This window comes from Corythoichthys intestinalis, chromosome 3, assembly GCF_030265065.1.
Source record: "Corythoichthys intestinalis isolate RoL2023-P3 chromosome 3, ASM3026506v1, whole genome shotgun sequence".
Taxonomy (NCBI): Eukaryota; Metazoa; Chordata; class Actinopteri; order Syngnathiformes; family Syngnathidae; genus Corythoichthys; species Corythoichthys intestinalis.
Window position 1 is genome coordinate 7,144,001 of NC_080397.1, and position 27,565 is coordinate 7,171,565.

The window sequence follows — 27,565 nt, forward strand, 5'->3', positions numbered from 1 at the left end:
CTGTATATTTAATCGACTGAAGGCCCTTGAATTGAATCAAATCGAATCGTGGCAGACTTTTTAATACTAACAAATATTGTATCATTTATCAAAGAATCCGTATTGTAACATCTTGTCATGAACCTCATGCGAACTCGAACTACAGCGCTAAAAAGGTGACGCTTACCATTGAAATTAATAAGTAAATTGATAGCAAAATAATGAACGTGGGGTGCGTGAGTGAACTGGCTCGACAATATGGCTGGTCTCCTCTGACCTCTGTTCGCCAGTCTCTATAAGTTAAGGTGACAATAAAAACGCTTTTTTATTTCCGATTTATTATCATTATTTTTATTATTACCGGTATTGCAAAATTTGGCAAGAAAGTCGCCAGCTTCATCAGGTTTCTAATAATTTATTTCAGAACTTGTACAACATAACACGGCTACTGTCCGCCGTAGCCAATGGCAAAAACAACACGAAGAAAAGCAAAAACTTCCCACTTTACCTTCTTCGTCAGTCACACGGTGCGTTCAGGAACAGCATGCAAATCACATCCGCCACATTAGAACCCGATTCATCACATTTTTATTATTATTATTCCGAATTGTATTTCTAATTTATTTGTTTTGCTATGTGTATGGTATGTGTGATTGCTATCTGTAATGGTACTAGCAGTATTTTTTTGGGATTTAGCGTAGGTTTTTGGGCTGTGGAACGAATTAATCGAATTATAATATTCTTATGGGAAAATCCCGCTCGACATACAACCATTTCCACTTACAAACCAGGTCCTGAAACGAATTCAGTTCCTTTGTAGAGGTACCACTGTACTACCTAATGTTTCTAAAGGCGCTGGGCAGACTAGAATGACATAGCAACACCAAGGAGGTTAAATCTCATTGGACAAAAAGTTAAATATTCAAGTTGTGCAGTCAAGTGAAACACTATGAAATGAAGAGAATAAACAATTGCAAAATAAAGTCATAAAATTTCATGGAACGAAGACCTGCATTTAGGTTGTAATTTACGTCAGTGTTTATTTTTTATGTTGTGTACACCTCCAACAATGTATTTATTTTAGCATTTCTAATGTACAGTAAAGTCTAGTGCCTTTCATTTCAATTTATTAATTCTGACAGTAATCATTACTTACTTGTTTCTGCAGTTTTGCCCATAGAAACCAGCAGGACACGGCTCCCTGCAAAACTTCCCACGGTAACCTGGCGTGCAGGTACACGAGCCGTCCGACGGGTTGCACTTGCCGTGGACGCACCCGCAATACCGGTCACATCTTGGGCCCCACATCATCTCCCTGCACAGGCAGCGCTGCGAGAACTGCTCGCACGGCGAGTTGTTGCAGTTGCACTGCGTGGCGCAGTTGCGGCCCGTCCAGCCGGGGCTGCAAGTGCACCGGCCCGTCATAGGGTCGCACATTGAGTTGACGCTGCAGTAGCAGTTGTTGTTGCACTGAGGGCCCCAGAACCCTGGGTGACATGTGCAAAAGCCCGTGTCCTGGTCACATTTGCCCTTTTGACACATGCAGGAATTCTCGCAGTTTGGCCCCCAGCGATTGTGGTTGCACGTGCATTTGCCTGTCAAATCATCACACTGGCCGTTGGGGTAACAGTTACATTTACCCTTGCAGTCTGGACCCCAAAACTGGGCTGGACACTCTGTTGAAAGAAAAACACAAGCGTTTCACAACTTATACATTAAGATATACAGTAGTAATAAATCTCATTTTTTGGAGAGGATAATAAGATTACCTATTAGTTTAGGCATACTGTGTGCTCAACCCTTTGTGCTTAAATATCTCAAAACAAAACTTAAACGTTTAAAAAAAAACTGCAACAAGAGTGCTACAGGTTAGTCTGTCTATGGCATTTTGGATTGTTTGTTACCATTAAGCTAAATTAACTGTGTGGTTGTTTTTAATATGCAAAATGCATATCTGTGTTTTATGTTTTGTTTAACATTAAACTTCAAGTAAACTTTACAAATTAATATTTATATAAATGTATTAGAAGCAGTGAAATTACATGAAACTAGAGAATAGGCATGGGAATAATTAATACAGTGGCATGGGACAAATGTTAGATTCAGTAATGTGAATCTTAGTTCAGTGTTTCTCAAATTGTTTTTACATTTCATGTTGTGTACATTTTCTTTATAATGTTCTGTTGTGAGTTTCAAATCTGGCACAATAACATAAAATCTGTTATATTTTGGCAGAGGACAATTATAGGCATATTAGCATTGGCAAATGTTCCATCGAGATGTGTTGCTCTACCATTTGTGTTCAATTACCCGTGACTTAGTGACTTATTTAACTGCGACAGTGATTCTACGCGTCTACACAACTACACAATGTAATGAAGGGGATTGAGTGACTGATTGTTATGTTATATAAAACCAGAAATTTTCAGTTTCAGTCACTGACGGCAATAGACAATGAATCCTTTGGATGTCTGTTGCTGTCAATGGCAAATAATGAGTTACAAAAAATCCTGGGCTCACAACTGACACAGTAAAGATAATGTTATAGGAGTAATTTTTGGCAGAGGATAAAAAATATACCTCTTCGCGCAATCGTATTGTCAGGTGTTGCTGCACCTTTTGTGTTTTAATATCTGTTGCTTAAATGTTTATCAAATTGCAACAGCAGTGCTATATATTAGCCTGTCTATCTATCTTTTTTGTTAGCAATATGTTAATGGAAAAGCTATGTTGTTCTTTTGACTACACAAAGTACTTTTAATGTTTGGTTTACTAGAAAAACTCAAGTTAACTCTTAAGTTGAAGCAAAAAGAAAAACATTCACCCACTCGTATCACAAAATAAATCATAGGGCCATTTGTATCTCAAGGTGCCATTAATAAATAATTTCTTTTAACTTATTTGTTCTGCCATGACTGTCTTTTACATAGGTTGGGCTCACTGCCTTACTTGTGTCACAGCTCGCTCCAAAGTATCCATGGCGACAGCGGCATTCGTTAGGCCTGACGCACACCTCATTTTCCTTGCACGTAAAGTTGCCTTCGCAGAGAGCTTGGGTGAAACAACAAGAAGGCACGTTATCCAATCATTCAATCCCAAATGCTTGACCTACAGTGGTCTGAAACAGTAACTTTTTGGGAATTTCTCACCACCAAATGTTATCTGATCTTTGTCAAAATCACACAAATGAAAAAACATTGTCTGCTCTAACTAAAACTACCCAAACATTTGTAGGTTTTCATACTTTAATGAGGATATTATGCAAACAAAGACACGAGGGGGAAAAATAAGTAAGTGAACCATCACATTTAATATTTTGTGTCCACCCTTTTGGTAGCAATAACTTCAACCAGACGCCTTCTGTAACTGCAGATCAGTCTGGCACATCGATCTGGACTAATCTTGGCCCATTCTTCTCTACAAAACTGCTGTATTTCAAGCAGATTCCTGGGATATCTGGCATTAATCACTGTCTTTCGGTCATGCTACAACATCTCAATAGGGTTCAAGTTTCGACTTTGACTTGGCCACTCCAGAACGTGTATTTTGTTCTTCTGAAACCATTCTGAAGTTGATGTCCTTCTGTGTTATGGATTATCCATAACACGACATTGTCTTGATGCAGCATCCATCCTCTTTTTAGCTTCAACTGTCTGACAGACGGTCTCACGTTTTCCTGCAAAACATCCTAATAAACTTTTAAATCCATTCTTCCATTAATTATTGCAAGGAGTCCAGGCCCTGAGGAAGCATAACAGCCCCAAATCATAATGCTCTCTCCACCATGCTTCACGGTGGGGATGAGATGTTGATGTTGGTGAGCTGTTCCATCTTTCCTCAACACATGACGTTGTGTGTTACTCCCAAACAATTCAACTTTCATTAGTCCACAAATAATTTTTCCATAACTTCTGTGGAGTGTCCAAGTGCCATTTTGTGAACATTAAACGAGCAACAATTTTTTCTTTAGACAGCAGTGGCTTCCTCGGTGGAGTCCTCCCATGAACACCATTCTTGGCCATAGCTTTACATATACTTGATGTGTGCAAAGTGATACTGGACTGTGCAAGTGATTTCTGTAAGTCTTTAGCAGACACTCCAGGGTTATTTTTTACCTCTCTTAGTATTCTGCATTGAACTCTTGGTGTCTTCTTTGGTGGACGACTACTCCTTGGGAGAGAAGCAACAGTGGCAAACTCTCTCCATTTGTAGACAACTTCTCTGACTGTCGATTGATGAACATCTAGACTTTTAGAGATGGTTTTGTATCATTTCCCATCTTTATACTGTACACATTAACAATCCTTGATCACAGGTCTTCAGACAGCTCTTTTGACCGAGCCATGATGCACATCAGACAATGCTTCTTATCAAGACAATTCTTACGAGGTGTGTGGTTTATAGTGGGCAGGGCAGCTTTAAACCACTTATCAGTGATTGGGCACACACCTGACTTAAAATGTTTGGTAAAAATTGGTTTCAATTGCTCTTTAAGTCTCTTTAGGGCAGAGGGTTCATTTACCCTTCTGTCATTGTTTGCATGCTATCCTCTATAAAATATGAAAACCTTTAGGTGGTTTTAGTTAAAGTGAACACTCTTTTTACATCTGTGTGATTTTGACAAAGGTCAGATCACATTTGATGGTGATTTTATGCAGAAAAGTGAGAAATTGCAAAAAGTTTAGATACTTTTTCATACCGCTATACATCATATTTGATATATGTTCTGAATGAATTGTGTGGAACATACGTGTCAGGCATTCACTTCCTAGCTGAGCCCATCCGCTGCAGCAAACCAAGCCTGGAGATCTGGAAAAGAATTCCAAAAATTGAAATGAAAGGGAGGGCACCTGTTGTGAAACACAGACGTATCAAAGTTGCTGCAACCACACCCAATTCTTTTGTTCACATCTGGGAAGATCAAACACTGAAAGGCATTATCACTGTATTGCACATGCTGAGCACATGGTGGTCTCCATTAGTACAGCGCAGTCACAACTGGAATTCTCTCAACTTTTATCAGGCAGGCTCTTTAGTCTTTCCGGGCCTTTCTGAGAAAAAACAGTGGAGGAGTCTAAATATATAGAAAGATTGCTGCCAAGAGTTTTTTTTGTGGCTCTGTCAGGAAAAGACAAATTCGTCTCCTGTTCCTCCCACAACCATGACCTTTGCGGGGCCTCTGAAACACGTCCGCTGGCCTCATAACGTTTGAGGAAGCCAGTTCGTTTTAGAGTTAGCGAGCAGTGAACGACGCTCCCCCCCAATTCCGGCAAAACGGCACGTGGTAAAGCTCAACCTTCGCATGCTTTCACTTGAAATGAGGGAGGGAGTTTTGGAAAGTGTGTGTTTATAACTTTTTTGTGCATTGATTCAATGTATTCAATTTTATTGTGCCTCTCCAAAATATGATTACTACTAGTTTTGTGTATGGAGTTGACCCTTGTTGATCTTTTAATACTACTCCAGTGCCTTTTAGCATTTATTGGGAATGATTGTGTGTCACAAGCACTGCTACCGCACACAAATAGCACTTGGGAGTGACTAAGTTCCTTTTCATGAGGCCGCAAGTATTTTTAAGATTTTTTTTTTTTTTTTTTAAATATGCGTTTTGCTTTTTCATTCCTTAAAGGTCACTAGAACTTAGCTTACTGTTAATTCATTGCCTTTCACTGACGGTAATGGAAGTCCAATTCTTTAAACTTTAATTGTTCCTGTATACTTGCAATCGGGCCATATGAGCCCGTGACTATTGGTTGGGGTGAAAACCTGTGGACTTCAATATCAATATTATTGAATCAAATGAGTCACACAGACTTGTTTAATATTCTCCAATTTTGAAAGATGTTTGATTTCCATTAAAGTATGTCAAGGAGTGTCATGTCTGCTCAATAAAATTTGCTGAAGACCCCCACCACAAAAAAGTAAAAAAAACTGTTACAGTAGGCTTGCATTGGGGACAGGAGTAGACAAAAACAAATTGTATTACCAATTTGCCTGGATTAAATACATCCTAAATGTTTGTAACAAAACAAAACAAAACAAAAAAAATACATAAATAAAGTAAATAATTCATCTTCTGAATCGCCTGTCTTCACAAAGGTTGTGGAGATGCTGGAGCATATCTCAGCTAACAATGGGCAGAAGACACGGTACAGCCTGAACTGGTTGCCAGCCAGTTGCATTTTTCAAAAATCAAAATGCTACAATTCCATTTGATTAAAGGGCCTCTGATTGATTCAATGTGATATTTTTATGTGCACTTTACAACAATCAGTTACATTTCACCTACAGCAATCAAAAATACAGAGAAATTTTACAATGCTTGACGATGTAGATGTTGAAACATCTCCGACATAAAAAAAAAAAGCGTATCTAAGCGATGGCACTATTGATTAATGTTTTGCGTTTCCACTGATTACGATTCAACATTGCTTCACCAGTCTGTATGTCAATTCTGATCATTGTATGTTTAAATGGCGTATCTTTACAATCTGCTTTGTTAATACACTTTGTTAATACACTTTTCTGGAGAATAAGTTTGCGTGACACACAACCCATTATTCCATAACAAATACAAGAATACAGTGAGCGCTGGAGGCATCACACTGACATCCAACAGCCGTAATGCAAAGACATATCCCCGGAAACGCTGACATGTGATGATAAATTTGAACTACTTCCCCCCATTCATTAGACTTTAGTCAGAACAAATAAAGTACATACTGTAATGGACGCAAAGGGGAAAATAAGTTTGTGGTGAGTGGCAGTGATGGATATAAAATGAAGGGGCAATATGACAAAGGAGCAGGGACGTGGGCCAGACTGGCGCTGAAAACATACACAAAGCAAGCCCAAAAAAGTGATGACTGAATAATGAGGCCCAGAAAGTGAACCTTGGAGGATTGTAAGGATAAAAAACAGGGGTCGACAATATAAATCGCCCGGACATACTTTTAAAATCGTCAGGGCCACCAGAATGCTCCAACCACTGGCCCGGTGGTTCCGTATTTTGATGACATTACGCTATCCCGATCAAAGACAACCTTAACAGTCTATGCAGCTAGCCGTTGCTCTCCGTGGGGCCTAAACACACCTCGTTCGCTCACCCAATTCCGCGCGAATGTGCGCAACCTTATTACTGCTTCTGATTGATTGTTAGTATTTCAGTATCCAGTGCCCACCTAACGTTATACTACAAGACAACATGTTTCTGAAACCCCCGGGACCCGGCTAAGCACCCTAGGAAAAAAGACCACTCAAAAAAGAGAACTTCACCAGAGTTTATGGAAAGGGAAATCCAATATGAAAAGAAAAGGGAGACAAAATTTCAGGCCCAATTGCGGTATCGCTGGAAGTGGCTCAGCTACGATGAGATAAAAAGCTAGGTTTACTGTGCGGTGTGCAGATCAATGCCCACATTTGCCGACAAGTAAATTAGAAAAACGTTTACGAGTAGGAAATCTATGGTATGAACTTACTGTAATATGTGATTATTCATCCGCGTGACTATGGGGAAAATAATATCGTCATAACGACGGTCTCGCTTGAAATTGTTAGCCATAATTGCCTTTAGTCATCTCTGCGTCTAAAGGTCTAAACTGTTGCCACGACAGCCGGGGGGAGACTTCCAGAGGGCAGTAAGGGGAAGACAGGAAAGCTTCACCCAGGCACTGGGCACTCCCGTGGGCCCGCCTCCCTCTGGAGCTCTCAAGAAAAAAATCGACTATATTGGAGGGATTATAGAATGATTATGGATGTGAATATGGAATTGGAATAGGATTATTTGCACTAGATCAGTGGTTCTTAACCTGGGTTTGATCGAACCCCAGGGGTTCGGTGAGTAAGTCTAAGGGGTTCGGTGAAAATAAAGAAACGCAGAGCCCAATTTTCGTACAATGCTTAAATCTAGGTGAAGTGGCTTTTTAGAGTTGGTTTTGGATTGGTTTGCAACCAATTTACAGGCTTAATCCATTTAACTGCTAGTCCTCGACCTGATGGGAGGTGGAACTGGTTTGCTTAGTGGAAGGTTGACTCACACTTTGTATGACCAATGGGCAGCCTGGTCTCAAATTTGACCCGTTTATTAAACATGCTGTCAAAATTAGAAGAATTTTGAACAGGATTTTTAAAAATTATTAGCTTGCTAGCTAAGATGTATTGTTTTGAATTAGAAAAAAAAACTGCTTTATTATCTAATTCTGAAGGGTTCGGTGAATCCACATGTGAAACCAGTGAGGTTCAGTACCTTTAGCAAGGTTAGGAACCACTGCACTAGATTCATGTTTTTGCATCGTTTTGCTGCACTTTTCATTGTATTTATATATGGGAAAAAAATATACATGTTATTCAAGCAGATTGTTCTTTTTAGTGATTACTGGGATAAATAACAGACGCGTTGACCTAGGCCAGTGGATTGGATAGTGGGGCCAGTGAACTTTAAAAGCCACTGGGCCAGTGGCTAATTTGCCTTATTGTCTACCCCTGAAATGTGAGGATATTATCATTGGCTGCCTGTCACTATCCATGATTGACGCTCAATCCATTATAAGTGAGGCAGGCAGCAATTGCTCAAAGTCTGAGAATTATCTAAAAATTAACATGAGTTTAAGCAATAACAATTGTCTCTGATTCAACATCAGCACCCCCTGTAGTACTATGCAAACACTGCAAGACACAGATGCACACATCTGGACTCCTCCTTCTGTTCAAACTGCGGACAAAACTGCTCGAAATCATTTTGGGGAAGAACATTTACCGTAATTTATAATAGCCTTACTTTCTGAATTCAAATTTTGGGAAAATAGATGCTTTTTATTAGTGGTAAGGAGAGTTAAAAGCAGTAAGCAGCAAAAAGTCCATTGTGTCAAGAAGAACTTATCGAAATAGATGAGACTTAATGTAATAATGTACTGAACATCAAGTAATAAAATAGTGAATGTGATGCTCTTACCCAGCTGCTTTGCAAACATTTCTGCCTTTGGGTCTCAGTTGCTGGCTCGCAACGACGCTAAAAAGGAGATAAACCACCGCCGCAAAAGCTAAAAAGTTCTTCACTTCCATCGTAAAAGCAGCAGCATCCTTCTCGACGCCTTCACTTATTCCACACAAAAACTTTGCTTTTGCGCACTTAATCCAAGCGTGTCTCCAAATAACTTGTTCGAAAGTCCAATTGCGTCCACTCCGATTCCAAAGGCAATTTTGTTTATAAACGTCGTCCTCGTATGTTGCACCGTTACTTCCATCCAGTGTTCTTCTTTTGCAAAACCAGTGGCTCCAAAATCATTTTCTGGAAAGACAAAATTGGCCTCTCTTCTGATAAACTGTAGTGGGAAAAGTCCAATAAAGTATAGACGAGTGGACGGTCCCGCGCTGGCTGTCCTTCTCTAAGGAGAACTTCACTTTTGTCCTCTCTTGCGCTCTCAGGAGTGGCAAGAGGGAAATTCCTGATTTGTTACTCTGTCTTTGGCTGAGCGCGCCATGCCTGCGCCACCAAATTTACATAAAGCGTGCGCACCGAGGTCTGCCCTTTCCCCTCTTTTGCGGAACTAAAACTGCAACATAAGACTCGTTCAAAATAAAGCAAATATTGTAAGGAGGGTAAATACAGTTTGATAATACATTAAAAAACCCTATTGGTTATGACAAACAAACACATCAAACTCAGTAATAATAGGAAAACAAAAACAACTTAATATTTTTGTACTTTCTGTAATAAAGTGGGTGCTGCTGTCCAGCACTCTCGCACTTTCAGTTTTTGGATGAGTGCGGATCAGTGATGCAACACGTCCATATTAGGGCTTGGTCCTGGGGCGGGACAATAGCCCCTCCTACTGATGTTACTACAGAAGTGGTTCTAAAGTTTTGAAAACGTAAGAAAATATCCAGTAGCCCTGAACGCAAGGGCGTAGGTTTGCATAGGGACGGTAGGGACACAACACTACCAACTTTTCAGGATGCTCAAACCACCAACTTTTAAGCAACGTCATTTGCATGAGTTCAAATATGTATGTATATATATATATATATATATATATATATATATATATATAGGGATGGGAATTGATAGGCTTTTTACGATTCCGATATATATATATCAGAGGTTGCGGTAGACATTTTCGTTGTCTGTCATTTTGACTGACAGGGTCCTAAAAATCCGGTCATAGTCTATTTTTACCGGTCACTTAAATTTTTAAACTGATAATGATGACATATTCAATAGTATTTAGTTTTCATTCATTTTTAATTAATATTGTAACGCTTGCTTGGCGGCGAAAAATTAGACACGGGAGTCGTGGTATTTTTCTCCCTTTTTACTCTGCTTACCGCCAACAACTCCGCCCCCAAAGAAAAAGAGGCAACGATATAGACCCCAATCACACAATGATCTTAATTGTGGTTGTCAGCTCAAAATCTTCTAAATATATATTAAATGCATCTTACCAGATATAAAATGACTACTACATAGTCTGTGGTGATCGTTTGGTGCCCAGATTTCTTGTCGAATTACAGCAATCCATCTCGCTCTCATCCTCCCGGGTCTCTCAGAATACGGTAGAACTTCAAGTCTCTCCGTCTATCTTTTCTGTTACAGCAACCAACTGCCACACACGCCTTCACCATTTTGATTATTAATATTAACGAGCAGAAAAACACGCCGTAATAGGAGGCATGTACGTAGTGGTAAACATGAACAGCTGACACACAATATGGCGGCTCCACTCAGGGGGGCGGAGTTATGGCGTCATGTGATTGGACGGCAATCTTGTCCATCAATTGGATGACGCGCTGGCACACCGGGTGCACCAATAAGAACCTCGCGTTGATGTGTCAATCACGGTGCCGCCGCCAGACCCCGGTGACGCTACAATATTCTGACAGAAGAGCCAACGACATCATGCATTAAGAGAGACAATAGCTAATTAATATCGTCACCCTGTGGTCTGGGGTGTGAATTGCAACCTGTCAAAATGACGGACGGACGTCAGTTTTTTCCGTCACCGTTTTAAAAAACCGGTCAACGACGGAAAATATCCGGTTAACGCGACCCCTGATATATATATATATATATATATATATATATATATATAGGGATGGGAATTGATAGGATTTTTACGATTCCGATTCCATTATCGATATTGCTTAACGATTCGATTCTTTATCGATTCTCTTATCGATTCTAATTTGGGGAAAAAGAAGAACAAACGTTTTGATTGCCATCGAGTTTGTTTAATCAGAAGTCACAACCTTACAAACTCACAACAAGGTCAAAAGAGTCCCAAAGCCTCAATATTAACTGTGGCAATAAGTGGCAAATGCACAAGAATGTGTAACATTTTACTGAAACATTTTTCTAATAGAAATAAAAAATATTGGTATATATTGGCATATAGGTCATTGGTCTGCCGTTAGCAATATGTGTTAAACTTGCAGGGGTCCCCAAACTTTTTCCAGTGAGGGCCGAATAATTTTTCCCTTCTCTGACGAGGGGCCGGGGTCAGTTTGTAACAGAAAAAGTGCGACGATTGCAGGAGTGCCTAAATGTAAAAAAATATTGTTTTTCAGAAAGCCACAATCAAATAACCCTTTCTGGATATTTCACGGAACAAAAGTAAATAAAATAAAAATAATGGAAAATGAATGAATGAATGAATAATAATATAATATAATATTAATTAACAATAATAACACTATTAATCAAATAGATAATAACCAAATAACCCTCTCTGAGTTCTTCACAGAAAAAGGCCAGAAAATAAATAACACTATTAGGGGGGGAAAAAAATGCTCTCTGGTATTGTTCAGGGGGCCGGACCAAATGTCGGGGCGGGCCATATTCGGCCCGCGGGCCGTAGTTTGGGGACCCCTGTTAAAGCGTATTATTTACCAGTATATTGAAATGCATGCCTTTTAGTTTTTATGGTGCTTTCACGCTCAAGTGGGGGCACCCTTGCGCTTCCTCACGCGAAGAAGAACGCGCTCACGTGAAGAAGAAGAAATGCCGCATCCAAGGCGAGTGAGCGAGTTAGTGAGAGAGGGAAGCACTGCGACGACCCTACGTTCTTTGTTAATGCTTGTAAAATATATACAGAGGCAACGCCTGTATGTATCATCTCTTGTGTTGTTGTTGTGTGTTTCAACTCACGATCGGACACTTAAATCCAGTTGCGTAGTGGTTTGAACGATGTGCTAATGCTAGCGAACGCATGCTAACTGTTTTGTTATGACTGAATTAGGAGCTAATCATCGCTGACTTACGTTGATGCAAACCTGTTTGTTATTGGGGACGAAATTGATTTGTTTCATTTTTATTTTCAGTTTCACTCTTCAAGTGATGGTTGAATAAAGTCAGCAAATTATACCAACGGCTTCTGTATCGTCATTTCGGAGTTTAGCTAGCAGTATAGCTGTCTCGGTGAGCACAGTGCAGTCTATTCCCTCCCGATGCAGTTATCTCCACCTTGCAACGATTGCAAGTCGTTTTGTTGTAATTTTTCCTCGTGAAGTGAAGACACACTTTCGAGCGTTTGAACCTACGTGCTGTCATTGTTATGTTTACAGCTGCAAATGCTCGTGCTTCGTGCTAAACCATCGTAACCTTTCACTTTCACCCTCTTTCCTGGTGAAGTTTAGCCAAACTTTGGAGCGGGTGGTTCTTGGCGTCATGCTAGTTTGATGCGTTTGGACAACAAGACAGTCGCAACGCAATATGCGTCTTAAGGACTAGTTAAAGGGATCGTTAAGGCTTTTTCATTGTGATCTCGAGGCCTCGAAACACTAGGAACCGGTTCCGAATTGGAATCGGATTTCGATTCCCATCCCTATATATATATATATATATATGTATATATATATATAAGTAAATGATGATGAAAAATAATGAGTTCAGTTATACTGTATAGGAAATTTAGTTTGTCTTCCTATATGTTCTAAGGATAGAATTAACCAATTAACTACCATTACTAAGTGAATTATTTTCATCACGTTCAGACTGACATTTACCCCTTTTCACTTGCTGAATGTGCCAGTCCATTTTTAACCCTCATATGCACGTTTAATTGGCTGATGACTTGCATTTATTTAAAATGTATTTATTTATTTAACACATTATTTATTTAAAAATATTTTTACTTGCAGCCTATGCAAACATTTTGAGATAATCATATATTCATCATAAATGAGCTAAAAAATTTTCATTTTTTGGTCAGTTTCGCTGTGCTTGTGGACAAAAAGAGTAGTGTTTTATATGAATTTTTGTATTTTATATTTATATTTTTATTTATTTTCGTTATACCCTGAAAAGTTTTTTCAGTTATGTTTTTTTTAATGTATTTAGTAGGGCTGTCAAAATTATCGCGTTAAGGGGCGTTAATTAATTTTTTAAATTAATCACGTTAAAATATTTCACGTAATTAACGCAGATGCTCCGCTCAGACAGATTTAAATGACGGTACAGTGAAACACTCACTTGTTAATTGTGTTTTATGGAGTTTTGCCGCCCTCTGCTGGCGCTTGGGTGCGACTGATTTTATAGGCTTCAGCACCCATGAGCATTGTGTAAGTAATTATTGACATCAACAATGGCGGGCTACTAGTTTATTTTTTGATTGAAAATTTTACAAATTTTATTAAAACGAAAACATTAAGAGGGGTTTTAATATAAAATTTCTATAACTTGTACTAACATTTTTCTTTTAAGAACTACAAGTCTTTCTATCCATGGATCGCTTTAACAGAATGCTAATAATGTTAATGCCATCTTGTTGATTTATTTTTATAATACACAAATACAGTCCTTATGTACCGTATGTTGAATATAAATATCCATCTTGTGTCTTATCTTTCCATTCCAACAATAATTTACAGAAAAATATGGCATGTTTTTTAGATGGTTTGAATTGCGATTAGTTAATTTTTAAGTTGTAATTAACTCGATTAAAAATTTTAATCGTTTGACACCCCTAGTATTTAGACAATGTTGAATGCTCTTAAAAAGAATATTTATTTTTTGCATTCCTGGGTAGTAAAGACATTTTTAACAAGTTTGTATTTATTGTGTATGTTAATATAATTTAAGATATGTTCAAATATTGCAATTTAGATTTGGTAATAAAATCCAGACATTGATTCTGGAAGTTTTCCAAATGTTTCTTTAGTAGTTTTTGAAAACAAAGGTTTGACTCGAACTGTGTATCACCTGAGCCAATACACATGAAAATTTGTATAAATGAGTACAAGTCAATACAGATTTATTTTGCATTGATCATTTAGCCTAGCAATTCATTAGGTTCATATTCGTGATAAATGTAGCACAGACCTCAGTGAAAAACTACCATCACAATTTTTTTTTTTGGGGGGGGGGGGGGGGGGGGGGGGGTGATATATTGCGATATTAAAAGTACAAGAATTTTCAGTAGATAACTTGGATAGCTTTGTTTGGGATAGGCTTGAACGATATTAGAAAGAAAAAAAAAACATTGCGAAATAGGCTACAGTATATTGCCAAGCTTACTTTTTGCATTGTTTGCAGCTTTTCTTAAAGTGCGTATGACACCAAAAAGCATGTGTATTTCATATTTCACGCGGTGTTTTATGCTCCTGAATGAAATGGACCGCTTAAAAATGGCCGCGAATACAGCGATTACAAAGTAAACACTACAAACTTTCTTTAAATAAAGGACTATTTACTTACGTTTGATCATGGACAAACATGTAGAAAAGTTCTCTTCAGACACATCCTGCCATGATAGCTGCACAACAGCTGCAGGCCACATTATTAAGCATTATTTTATGCCATATTCGTGTTGACCATGTGGCAGCTATGCGCTCCTCCGATATCGGCCGGTTTGTCCAGCAGTAGTCTCCAGCTGCTTCCCCGGCAAGCTCTCCAGTCCGTAGAAGGGGAAGGAGCTGTGACTTGCTCGCCGCCGGGCGGTTTGCAGATCGGCAAAGACAATCGACAACCCCGCCGCCGTGTGATGTGAGTTTTATGTGATTTTTCGCTTCGAAAAGCGAAAATAACACTTTCAGATGTCACTTCGGTTCGGGTTAGCATGTCTGCTAGTTGTCACGCCTCTTGCCGGGCAGGGAAATGACAAAAGCCTGACAAACTATGGTGGCATAAATTATCACTCGGGAGGTGCGACAGTAAAGGTGACGTCGACAGTTTTTACCATTATAGAGTAACTTTGCCATGTCGTCCTGAATAAATGCATTTTTAACATTTCATATTCCATTTAGCACAAAACTTATTTGTCATGCGTGGCTAAACGGGGGATTAAAAAACAAATTTCTCGTCATCTGCGCTTTGCCAAATTGTTGTATATGGTCGAGTCCTCCCAAAATATGATTGTAATTCACATAATAATGCTATTTAATAGAGGTGTGCATCGGCACTGCCCTCACGATTCGATTCGATTACGATTCGGTGGGCCATGATTCGATTCAATTCGATTTACAGGGTCAAGATTCGCTTCGCTTCGCTTCGATTTGGCAATGCATCACGATGCAATAAAGCCTGGGATGCATTAAAATTCTAAAGCAAAGCATATTTTTCATGAATCATGAGGCAGCACAAGCGGTCAGACATTAAACAACTTTTTATTGGCTCTTGTGTCACTCCTGGTTGAAGTCAAATGAAAATACTTTCAGATATATATATTAAAAAAAAAAAACAAAAACAGATCACAGCATTTAATTAGTGCTTTGAATGAGACCAGGGCTTTCCTCTTTTTTTTTTTACACACAGTAGCAGCCTTTCACACAGTGCAACATCTGAACTCCTGTGCAAAATCAGTAATAACAGTCATTGTATTTTAGTCACAACGACCCAAGAAAATATTAAAGAAAACGACAAAGAAAATATTGTAGTGCAGCAGCATCTTTATCGCAATATCAATCCAGGGGTCAGTTAGTTGCAAACAAAACATAAACTAAATTGCAATGTAGAACAAAAGTAAAATGTAGGCCTAGCCCACTATACTGTATATGTGCAATAGAGGTTAGATCGGGCCTAAAAAAATCCAGCCCAAAATGACACGGCCCACTGGTATTGAAGCCCGATCCGGCCTGAGCCCGATCAATTAACTAGATTTGCAGGCCTAGCCCGAAAAACTCTTTATTACCTTTTTTTAAATTTTGGGGTGACGCAAAAACAAAACAAAAAAAAAAAACGCAGCAGCAGCAATATATTTTCATTTCTTCGAGTTGGCAGGAAAATGCAAGTTTTCTTAATGTTTAAATAGTCTACATATTTTTATGATCATTATAAAAGCATTTACACAACGAAATAACGCAGGGAAAGTTTAATATAAAAAAAAAAAACCTTGGGTTTTGCAGACACACAGATTAGAATGTTCAAAAGGATCACATTTCTGTTGCCTTTGTGTGCACAAATAAACGTGTCTTTCGTAACGAATTCTCAGTTGGCAGAAAAAAAACGCAAGTTTTGTTAATGTTTAAATAGTCTACATATTTTTATGTTCATTATAAAAGCATTTACAAAACGAAATAACGCTGGGAAAGTTTAATATAAAAAAAAAACATGTGGGCCACGGCGTTCATGTGCGTGCGCAAGCAAATGCACAATACAGAGAGCCTGGTCTCGATTTTATCCCATTTTTTCTTTTATAATTTATTAGTCCGGCGCGGCGGCCCGACCCGAGCCGAACGTGAATGCTTAACATTTTGGGCCCGACACGAGGGCCCAAAATGTTAATCGGGTTCGGGCACAAGATGTAACCTCTAAGAGATAGGACATAACATAACAATGGCTGAAGCGGAGAAAGAGGGAGCGAGAAAAATTATTGATGCACCTAAGACATTGAAAGTAAGCTTGAGAATGATAAACCGATACGACCGGATATCCGGTTTTACAGGTGAGAGATACAGATGTATCGATAGTAAAGTTACCATTTGACAGTAATTAGCCATTCAATATTCAATGAACCGATAGTAGAGATAGAATTCAGCTATCGCGAGCACATGAAACGGCTTCTAATGCCTAGTTCAATGCATTGCTTCATATGATAATAATTTAGGTTTTACTTCACATGCTGCGCTTGTGCCATTCACCACACAGCACACTTTAGATCGAGACCCCACGCATGATATAAAATGGACAAGCACTACACACAGTCGTGGTTGCCTCAACTTCCCATGCATTTCGGCCGAACCGTTACTAGTCGCCGTCATTACCCGATCATCACGGGTGTGTCATAACAACGCGAGAGCTAACGAAACCACTGTAACGCAGGCTCCGTAGCATTTTCTTCACAGCACAAAACGTAACTAGTAGTGGCAACGAAGCAACATACTATAACAATGGACAGTGTGATCACCGACGCCAGCGACGTGCAGCGATTGATTTTCAACGCACCCAGGAAAACAAAAGTCGGACTTTGAAGTGATGAAGGCAGCCAGATCTGTGCACATGGGACAGAGCTTGTGTGAAGTGTGGAGCGGTACAGAGATCGTGAGTTTTTAACCCTGAAAAATAACTCACTACAATGGTGGAAAGGGCGCCATATTGTTTCCACGAAACGCAGTCTACTTAAACATGAACATGTGGATTAGTTGATCTTCCTCAAGAGAAATCTGCCCTTCAAAAAAGATATGGACAGTGATGAGGAATAAAAAATGAGGAAGCACAGGCATAAGTGAATGACTGCTGTGTATTAGGTTAAAGTAATGATTATTGACCTGTCTGTCTAAAATGCCATGTTTTTATTCCCCCAATTATACCAGTGGTAAAGCATGATTTATTATTTATTTATGATAACACTAGCAGGTTTAATTCTTTTTTTTTCTAGAGCTGCTGCATATAATTAATATTTTTTGTTTGTAAGATGTTTACGTTGAAAGTTTGCACTTAAATTACTTACCTCTTATGTTAAAAACACCAGGAAATACAGTAATTGAATTACTGTACTTAATTGTTGTCTGTCACTGGAGTTTTATTTTATTATCAATCCCATTCAACAAAATGACGGTAATATAGTAAGCCTTTTTTTTTTCATAAAAAAATAAAACATAACGTTGGTATGAAATTTTGTTGTTTAATTTTGCTATATTAGAAATGTGGTCTTTTTATATGTTTAAAATACTATACAAACACACACAACAAATATTAACTAGCGTATCGTTTTCACTCTATCGAACCGTATCGTTCTTACACTGTATCGAATCGTATCGAATCGCTCGGCCTTAAAAATGTATCGTTTTTTTTTTAATCGAATCGTACCCTGTGTATCTAGATACATATCGAATCGGCTTCATGCCAGAGATTCCCAACCCTAATTGAAAGCCGACATCTGGAGACATTTTGGCTTCTACGAGGTTGGTGGGAAACTTGACCAGAGTTATGCGGTGTGTAAAAAAATGAAACATGAGAATAATAATACAAATGGGGAAACCAAATCCGTTGCATCACCGGAATTGCCCAGGGAAGATTTTTGAACGTACTTATATATTTTAAAATGCGCTGAATCGATTCGGCTTCTTGCCCGCATCGAATCGAATCGTCCATGCCCCGCATCGGGATGCATCGCCGCATCGATTATTGTTGACACCACTATTATTTAAGACTTTTTTTATCTTGTCGTACGCACTTCAAGGCGCACCAGCACGAAATGCAGGCACAGGCACACCCACAATTTTCGTTGCATCTTCTTTAACGCCTTACCAGTGTTGTTTTCGTCCACAATGAAGATAATGAAAATATTTTGTCGACGAACAATTTGTTCATGACGATGAAGTCCTGATGACGAGGTAAAAACGTGGCCTAGGAGACTAGAACATAACGAGACAAATGCCAGTTTTCGTCTGACGAGACGACAACGAGACGAAAATGTTTCTGTGTATGCTTACAATGTGTGGCATTTTCACATTGTACGTGAAGTACATCAGCTTGCATCGTAGCAGTGTTTGGGTCGTGTTACTCATGTGAGATGTCGGCCCTCACTCTACTCACCGGAGTTTAGGATGTGTCTAAAGCTAGGCTGCACACCATTATTGCTTCTTTGGAAACATGGTAAATCATCAGGCACCAAATGTAACTCCTAGCATTAGCATTAGCTTGAGAATGGCGAGTGTCATAAAAGTCTGGCCAGTCTAAAGCAGAGCCACTTGGCTTTTCTAGCCAGTAAATCCAGAGGAGAGCCAGTTGGCACACTGCCATTTAGCTAATAGCCAAATTCAGCTGTTAAAAAAAAACAAAAAAACAATTCCACGTCCTGCGATGTGACTATTGTATTGCGCATGCACACATTGTGATGGCGATGTTGAAACGATATTGTGTGCAGGCCTAATATACAGTATTTAATTTGTCAAGCACAATTCTAATGACAAAAATTAAAATACAGAAACATAGTAGGCCTAAAGATCCAACAAAAAAACAGGCAGGGGTTACATTATTGAAAAAAAAATATGCGGAGGTCATTTAATAAATAAGGTGAATTTTTCGGTGTAAGGACTTCCAATATAGATCGATTTTTTTTTTTTTTTTCTTTTTTCTTTTTAACGTAGTCTCCCTGCACTGTAACACACTTTTCCCATATGTGCACAAGCTTCCGTATTCCCTCAGTGTAAAAATCTTTGGACTGATGTCTCGCCCAGTTGCTCACAGACTTTTGAGTTCGTCACTTTCAAATTTCGTGGCATTTTTTCAGACTTTTTTTCCGGCTGAAACATGTGGCATCATGCACTGTTAAAATTCCTATGAATTCCTATGAAATTTCCTATGAATTTCAACAGGTTTGCACCCTTCAGCAACCAAACTGACCACTGCTCAGTCCTGGAGCATGCTTCTTGGTCTGCCATCTTTGTTAACCGCCAAAACTCTCAATTTTTTTTTTTTTTTAATCTGAAAATTAAAATCTTCAAATTAAGTGAAAAAATTAAATCAGTGATAGACGTCCAATCCATTTGAACTGGGAGAAGTTGGCAGCAATCATTCGTTACCAGCATCTCCCAGTTCAAATGGATTAGACGTCTATCACCGTCAATGGCACCATTAAATAACTATTCAAATTCATAAGACGTCTACTATTGTCAATGGCAGCCAATTGGGTGAATATTACTGAACTGAAATGTAATATTCTAATTTGTTTAAAATGTGATGTACATTTTGTTCCGTTCCTGTTTCCATTGCGTGCCACTAGAGGACGCCAACGTACAGTTAAAAACTGTTTCAAAAATTGCTTAGAAAGTTCTACAGTACGTACTTTGCAAAATATGTTAAAAAGCACCATCGCCCTCTAATGTTTTTTTTTTTTTTCAGGGATTCATTACTGATTCTATATCAAAACCCATAATTCTAAAAAGCATTTTGGAGTTCTTTAGAAGTTGAATGTTCTCATTTGGTGCTGCAAAGAACAATTTGATAATGGTTGTTTTTTATACAACCCAAAATGCAGTACCAGTAAGCAGGGGCGTAGGTTTGGTCTCAACATTGGTAGAGACGATATAACAGCATAAACTGCATGTACACTTTTTACTGAGCATGGGACATTAATAGACCAAAGAGATTGGGTGAATGGAGGTCAGGGCTACATTTCTTGAAACTAATCATTTGATGGGCTAAATTATCAATGCAAAAAAAAAAAAAAAAAAAAAAAATCTGTATTGACTTATACTAATTTCACGTGTATTGGTTCAGGTCATACACCGCTTGATTCAAACCTTTGTTTTAAAAAAACTACTAAAGAAACATTTTGAAAACATACAGAATAAATGCATAGATTTTATTAGCCAGACAAATTTAAATTGCAACATTTGAACATAAATTATATTAACATACACAATAAATACAAATTTGTTAATAATCACTTAACTATCCACAAATGCAGGAAATAAACATTCGTCTTTAGACCACTCCACATTGTCTGTAAAATAATACTTAAATATAACTGAAATAACTTCTGAGTCAAGGTGTAACAAAAATACATTAAAATAGAGCCTTCCTTTAGGTAAAACACTACTGCTTTTGTCCACATGCAAAAAACAAAAAACAAACAACAACAAAAAAACCTTTCCCTTGATTATGATTAATGTATGACTATCTGAAAAAATGTGTGCATAGGCTGCATATAAAAATATTTGTAAATAAATGTTGTAGAAAATAAATAAATACATTTTAAATAAATGCCAGTCATCAGCCAATCAAACGTGCGTTTGAAGGGGGAAAAAATGGACCGGCACATTCAGCAAGTGCATAGGGGTAAATGTATGTCTGAACATAACGAAAATAATTCACTTACTAATGGTAGGGTCAATTCTATCCTTACAACATATGGAAAGACAATTTACATTACTTATGTGACTGAACTAATTATATAATGCAAATAAGGTTGCTTAAAAGTTGGTGAGGACAATTTACGCATCCTGAAAACTTGGTAGTGTTATGTACTTACCAAGTAAGGGTACTTGAACCAAACATTAAGAAGCACAGCTATTTAATTTACGCAAGCTCTCCCTTGTTGCTTAATGGGCTCTTTTGGCTCCTGCCACATTCATCCAACATGAGAACAAGCCTGCAGTGTTTTAAGTACTTAATGCTTCCAGGACACAACATTGCACTCCTCGGCAGAGGTAATGATCCTCCTCCAAAAAGGCCTCAAAACAAGATATAACGCTCAGATAGATTCTGAAACACATGTTGAATTGGCCCTTAACAAAGCAAAGTGCTCGTTAATAAATTATAGCAAAGATATATAAATAGATCGAACTATGATAATAAAAATCAATACATTAATTATACAATTAAACTGACACATATTATCAGGAAAAGGAAGAGTAATCATTATGCAGAATTGATAAATGAATCCAGGGCTGTCAATAGACTTGCAGGGGCCCGGGGACAAGAGAGACGATTATAGGGCCCCCCCCACCTGCCACCGGTTTGTCACGACAATATACGCAGTACTTTTAACGAGGTACTTTTAATGCTTTGCAAGGAATGACAGTGTAAATTTTCAAATTATTTAGTTTGAGATGGACAGTTAAATTTAACAGACCGTAATGTGATATGACACAATATAAACAAACAATTTCCATCTATTGTCGCATGTAGGCTACAGTACAATACAACTGAGAGTGCTATCCCAGTCTGCTAAGCAACAAAACAATATAACTAAACATCCTGTGCTTGCCCCCTCTACATCCCTGGGGTTATCAAGCCCTCAAACAGTGATGCGCCTAGATTTTTTGACAGCAAAGTCATTTATAACATCAGTGAAATCCAGTTTTCTAACAAGCTCACGCTCAATGGAGAGCATGACTAGGTTGTTAAGCCTGCCCTGTGATATGGTGGAGCGTAGGTAGTTTTTTATTATTTTCATTTTACTGAAGGCTCGCTCTCCTGCAGCTACAGTCACTGGCAAAGACATGAAAATGCGTAGCAGTGATCTACGTATGTGCACGTGTGTAACCGTGTGCTTCGTATTAGCGTTTGCTATAATACACAGTGGGTTGTAAACCCAAGATAAATCCAGCTGCCGGACCTGAGTATGTTCATACTCGCGCACCTGCTCTCCACAGACTAACACATATCCTCGATCTCCCATCACCTTCTCGCTCCTCGGCTCAACGCAAGCAGCATGTCTTGTCATACCACAGGTCAGTTGGCTACAAGTGGCCAGTGACAGACTCAAATCGGGCTTTGGTGACGGTGATTGCGAATGTAAACGTTGTGATAGCGGCTGTTGTTCACTTACCGACATCACCGTCCACAGCCAACTCTAGCCCTAGCGGCTTTTTGGATCAGTCTATTTTGTGGATTCCACGGCCTGATCGCGGTTGCAACATTGCCATGAGATCGGTCTAATTCCTGAATCTTCGAGTTAGTGAAAAAACGCGGATTTGGATTACTATTGCTAATTAAAGCACTATGGCACGCTACAGTGACGACAGTGACTCTGACATGGACCTTACTTTTATGTTGGAGTTTATCTGGGAACGCGTGTGTGCGTACCGCTGAGCTCCCGAGTGACGAGTGGTCAAGGTGAAAATATATATATCTTTTGTGAATAAATGTGCATAAGTGGAAGCTTCTCCCCTTTTTGGTACTTTTATGCAGGTATCCTACCTACCACGCGTTACAATGTACAAGACATGGATTACACTGGATTCCAGGATTTGTTCCCGTCAAACTGTTGGCTTGTACTGTATGTAAAGCATACGACAACTCTGGACACTAACAATCTACAAAATTATACTGGGATAAGTTTGAATAAGCAATATCTTACCTTGAACATCTGCCAACAAAAACCGGAGTTCTCAACAGCATACACTCTCTCGCTCCGTTGTCCAGTTTTGCCCAATTCTTCTCTTTTAAGGTACTGTATTTCCTGTTCTCATTTTGCCTTTGATGCTCGTCTTGTGAACGACAGACAGTGCTGTCCTGCTCTTCACTTTTCCGATCTGGTTCAAATTGGAAGGGCAGAACCGACGACATGTTGGGGTAGCTAAGAGTGACACGCTGGAAGTTTGGCCCGGTGACGTCACGCACTGCGATGTAACAAGAATGGCGACCTATCACTTAAAATAATTTTAGAAATTTTATTAAAACGAAAACATTAAGAGGGGTTTTAATATCAAATTATTATAACTCATACTAATATTCATCTTTTAAGAATTACTTGTCATAAAGATCGAGGATCACTTTGACGAAAAAAATCTACGATGCAATTGACAAACGTGACTACGGAGTTGGCATTTTTTTTTTTTTTACCTGTCCAAAGCATTTGATAGCGGTAGACTGGTTCCGTAGCTATCTGTCTGAAAGATATCAGTATGTCAACATGAATAATTCTGAATCATTATACAAACTCATCAACCATGGCATCCCCGAGGGCTCCATCTTAGGGCCGCTCCTTTTCATCCTGTACATTAATGACTTTGTTAATTCCTCATCTGTTTTACATAAAGTAATATTTGCTGATGATACTAATTTGTTCTTTTCCCATAAAAGTCAACTGCACTTGAGCAAATCATAAATAGTGAATTAGAGAAAATATACACATGGAAAAAATGTAATACTCTCTCTAAATATCAATAAAACAAACAAATCCATATTGATGAGTACTTTAATTTTAAAAAACATATTGATCTCACAAATTGTCCAAATATGCTGCTCTGTTTTTTAAACTGAGACATTATATCCCACTCTCTGAGCTTCTTATTCTGTATAAATTAGGGCTGTCAAACGATTCAAATTTTTAATCGAGTTAATCACAGCTTAAAAATTAATTATTCGCAATTCAAACCATCTCTAAAATATGCCATATTTTTCTGTAAATTATTGTTGGAATGGAGAGATAAGACGGATATATACATTCAACATACTGTACATAAGTACAGTATTTGTTTATTATAACAATAAATCCACAAGATGGCATTAACGTTATTAACATTCTTTCTCTGAAAAGGATCCACGGATAGAAAGACTTGTAATTCTTAAAGGATAAATGTGAGTTTGTATATTGTGACTAAATATTGCCAACTAGTGTATTTATTGAGCTTTCAGTAAATGTTACTGTAGCGACTTAACTGTTCTGCCCAAATGCATTATGGGAAGTGGTGCAACCATGACTGCAAATGCTATATCTTCTCTGCATTGGGTGCAATACATTGTGTTAAGAAAAAGAATCAACTTCTGTCATTCTTCCCTACGTTGCTTCCAACAATATAGAAGTTGAGGGGGAAATGTTGAAGCTGTTGCCAATTAAAAGCATGGCCCATATGAATGCTTGTAGCTACACCACTCACTTGACATTGCCCCTTCGCTCTGTTTACAAGTAAAACGGTGCCATTGTAGGCTGTTTGTGGCAATGCGTGAGTGGGTTGTGCCGCGCATGCGTTAATTGCGTTAAATATTTTAACGTGATTAGCTAAATAAAATTAATTACCGCCCGTTAACGTGATAAATTTGACAGCCCTAGTATAAATCTTTATTAGAACCAGATTTACAATACTGTAATATCATATGGTGCAACACATTTCCAACTTATCTAAAAAAAACTTGAAATATTACAGAAAAAAGTTATACGTGCCCTAACATGGTCTGAGTTCAATGCTCCGACTAAGATAATTTTTCACTGCCACAACCTTCTGAGGCTTAAAGAGCACAACTATTTTCAAAATGCTTGCGTAATGTATCAGAGCATCCATAAACTAAACTATAAGTTAGGTGACCTCATCCCAATCTGTACTCTTCAGCACACTTAAACTACCAGAAGAAAAAAAATCAAATCACTGAAAACAGAAGACAAAAACAGAAGGCTAAAGTGTACAAGCTTTAGCATTGTGTGGAGAGGACCACAGATTTGGATTGAACTTGATGAAACACTTGAGATGTCACACGCCAACACAATTTTTGAGAAAAAAATCATCTCCTTGCAATGTATGTTTAATATGCTGATTCTTTGAATAACATTACTAAAGTATCCCATATCAAATCCAATGTAACCAGAATGTTGAAATTGTCTGTGTTAAGGCCCCTGCTCCCTGAGCCCTTTTCCTCCTCCTCCTTGTGTGTGGGGGTGCGTGTGTCTTGATTGCAGGATTGGACAGATGGGTGAGCCTGGGACCAGGTGCAGTCAGTCATCGTTAACAGCCTACTTAAGCCAGTCCCTAGCCTCACCTCATCGCCAGATCAACAACTCCACTCCAAGAGTTTGTGACACTAGCTATTGATAATTCCAGAAATCTGAATTGTCTTGCTTTAGCTCATTTTAGCCTTGTTCACAGATCCTGCATTGCTCGGCTGCCTTCACAGCTCACCTGCTTAGACACCAACTGCCTGCCTGACTATTTGGACAAAGACTGCCTCCACATACTGCAATAAACAATTGTTAACACTGCGACCTTGCCTTCCTTCTCTGCGTTTGGGTCACCCGCTCACCCAGAAACTTAACAGTCTGTAGTTAATTGTATGTAATACAATATTATGATATTGATAATATGATATGATATAATATTAATATTATACAATATTATACAATATGTATGTATGTATGTAATGGTGAGTGTGTGTATGCTGTCCAACTGGGCCCCTACTAAAAGCTGAAAATGGTTTCTTAGGAGTGTCCTTTTCGCGCATCTTATTATTTGAACTGCTTGTATACAGTATGACCATGTACTACCTTGTAATACCTTGAATGATGTGTGAATAAACTAGACTAAACTGAAAATGCTTTTACAATTTTGTTGCTCCATTATTAAACACATATCCTGTGTGAAATTCTTCAAATTTAACACCTGCCCTGATTAGCAAGAATATCTTGATTTGAATCATTCAAAGTGTGTTTGGAGAACCATAAATTTGTCCTTGATCTGTAACTGGAAAAGATTTTGCACAAGGCAAAAATGATGAAAACATACAGATAGCTGAACCTGGGGGCAAATTAAATATGTAGAGAGTGCAAATAAGCGAGGCTGTATAACAAAATAAGTCAAATAAAAACCTAAAGTAAACACTAATACTTAGTGTGTTATGATGTATAAATATTTGAGTGAATGGGTGAATGTGAGACACTGCAAAGTGCTTTGAGGAAGGTCATGGAGTATATAATAATACAGTGCTGGGCAAAAGTATTGGCACCCCTGCAATTCTGTCAGATAATGCTCATTTTCTCCCAAAGAATGATGGCAATCACAAATGCTTTGGTAGTAATATCTTCATTTATTTTGCTTGCAAAGAAAAAACACAAAAGAGAGTGAAGACAAAAATTAAATCATTATCATTTTACACTAAACTCCAAAAATGGGCCGGACAAAAGTATACTATAATACTTGGTAGCACAACCTTTAGACAAAATAAGTTCAAATAACCGCTTCTGGTACCCATCAGTGAGTTTCTTGCAATGCTTTGCTGGAAATTTAGACCATTCTTCTTTGGCCAAGTCTCTGAGATTTGAAGGGTGTCTTCTCCAAACTGCCATTTTCAGATCTCTCCACAGGAGTTCTATGAGATTCAGGTCGGGTCTCATTGCTGGCCACCTCAGAAGTCTCCAATGCTTTCTCTCAAACTATTTTCTAGTGCTTTTTGAATTGTGTTTTGGGTCATTGACCTCTGAGGGAGACCCAGCTTTCTCAGACTGGGCCCTACATTATGCTGCAAAATTTGTTGGTAGTCTTCAGACTTCATAATGCCATGCACACGGTCAAGCAGTCCAGTGCCAGAGGCAGAAAAGCAATCCCAAAACATCAGGGAACGTCCACCATGTTTGACTGTGGGGACCGTGTTCTTTTCTTTGAAGGCCTCATTTTTTCCCCCTGTGAACTCTATGTTGATGCCTTTTCCATAAAAAAATCTCTACTTCTGTCTCATCTGACCAGAGAACATTCTTCCAAAACGTTTTTGGCCTTCTCAGGTAAGTTAAAGCCTGGCTTTTTTATGTCTCTGGGTCAGAAGTGGGGTCTTCCTGGGTACCCTTTCCATTTAGACGCGGACATATAGTATGGGTTGACACTGTTCTACCCTCTGGACTGCAGGACAGCTTGAACTTGTTTGGATGTTAGTCGAGATTCTTTATCCACCATCCGCACAATCTTTCGTTGAAATCTCTCGTCAATGTTTCTTTTCCATCTA

At 38.5% G+C, this 27,565-nt stretch overlaps 1 protein-coding gene across 3 annotated transcripts in view; it reads right to left on the bottom strand.

Annotated features, from left to right (window-relative positions):
* The window catches only part of scarf2 (scavenger receptor class F, member 2), a 43,155-nt gene extending 33,700 nt beyond the window's left edge, over window positions 1–9,455 (bottom strand). For all 3 annotated transcript variants that reach the window (XM_057832695.1, XM_057832694.1, XM_057832693.1), the window contains exons 1-4: window positions 8,930–9,455; window positions 4,730–4,788; window positions 2,929–3,030; window positions 1,136–1,655 (exon numbers count right to left, since the gene is read on the bottom strand). In XM_057832695.1, the coding sequence (XP_057688678.1) occupies window positions 1,136–1,655; window positions 2,929–3,030; window positions 4,730–4,788; window positions 8,930–9,039 (791 nt within the window). In that variant the 5' untranslated portion in view covers window positions 9,040–9,455. The remainder of the gene's footprint in view (window positions 1–1,135; window positions 1,656–2,928; window positions 3,031–4,729; window positions 4,789–8,929) is intronic.
* Between the last annotated feature and the right edge of the window lie 18,110 nt (window positions 9,456–27,565).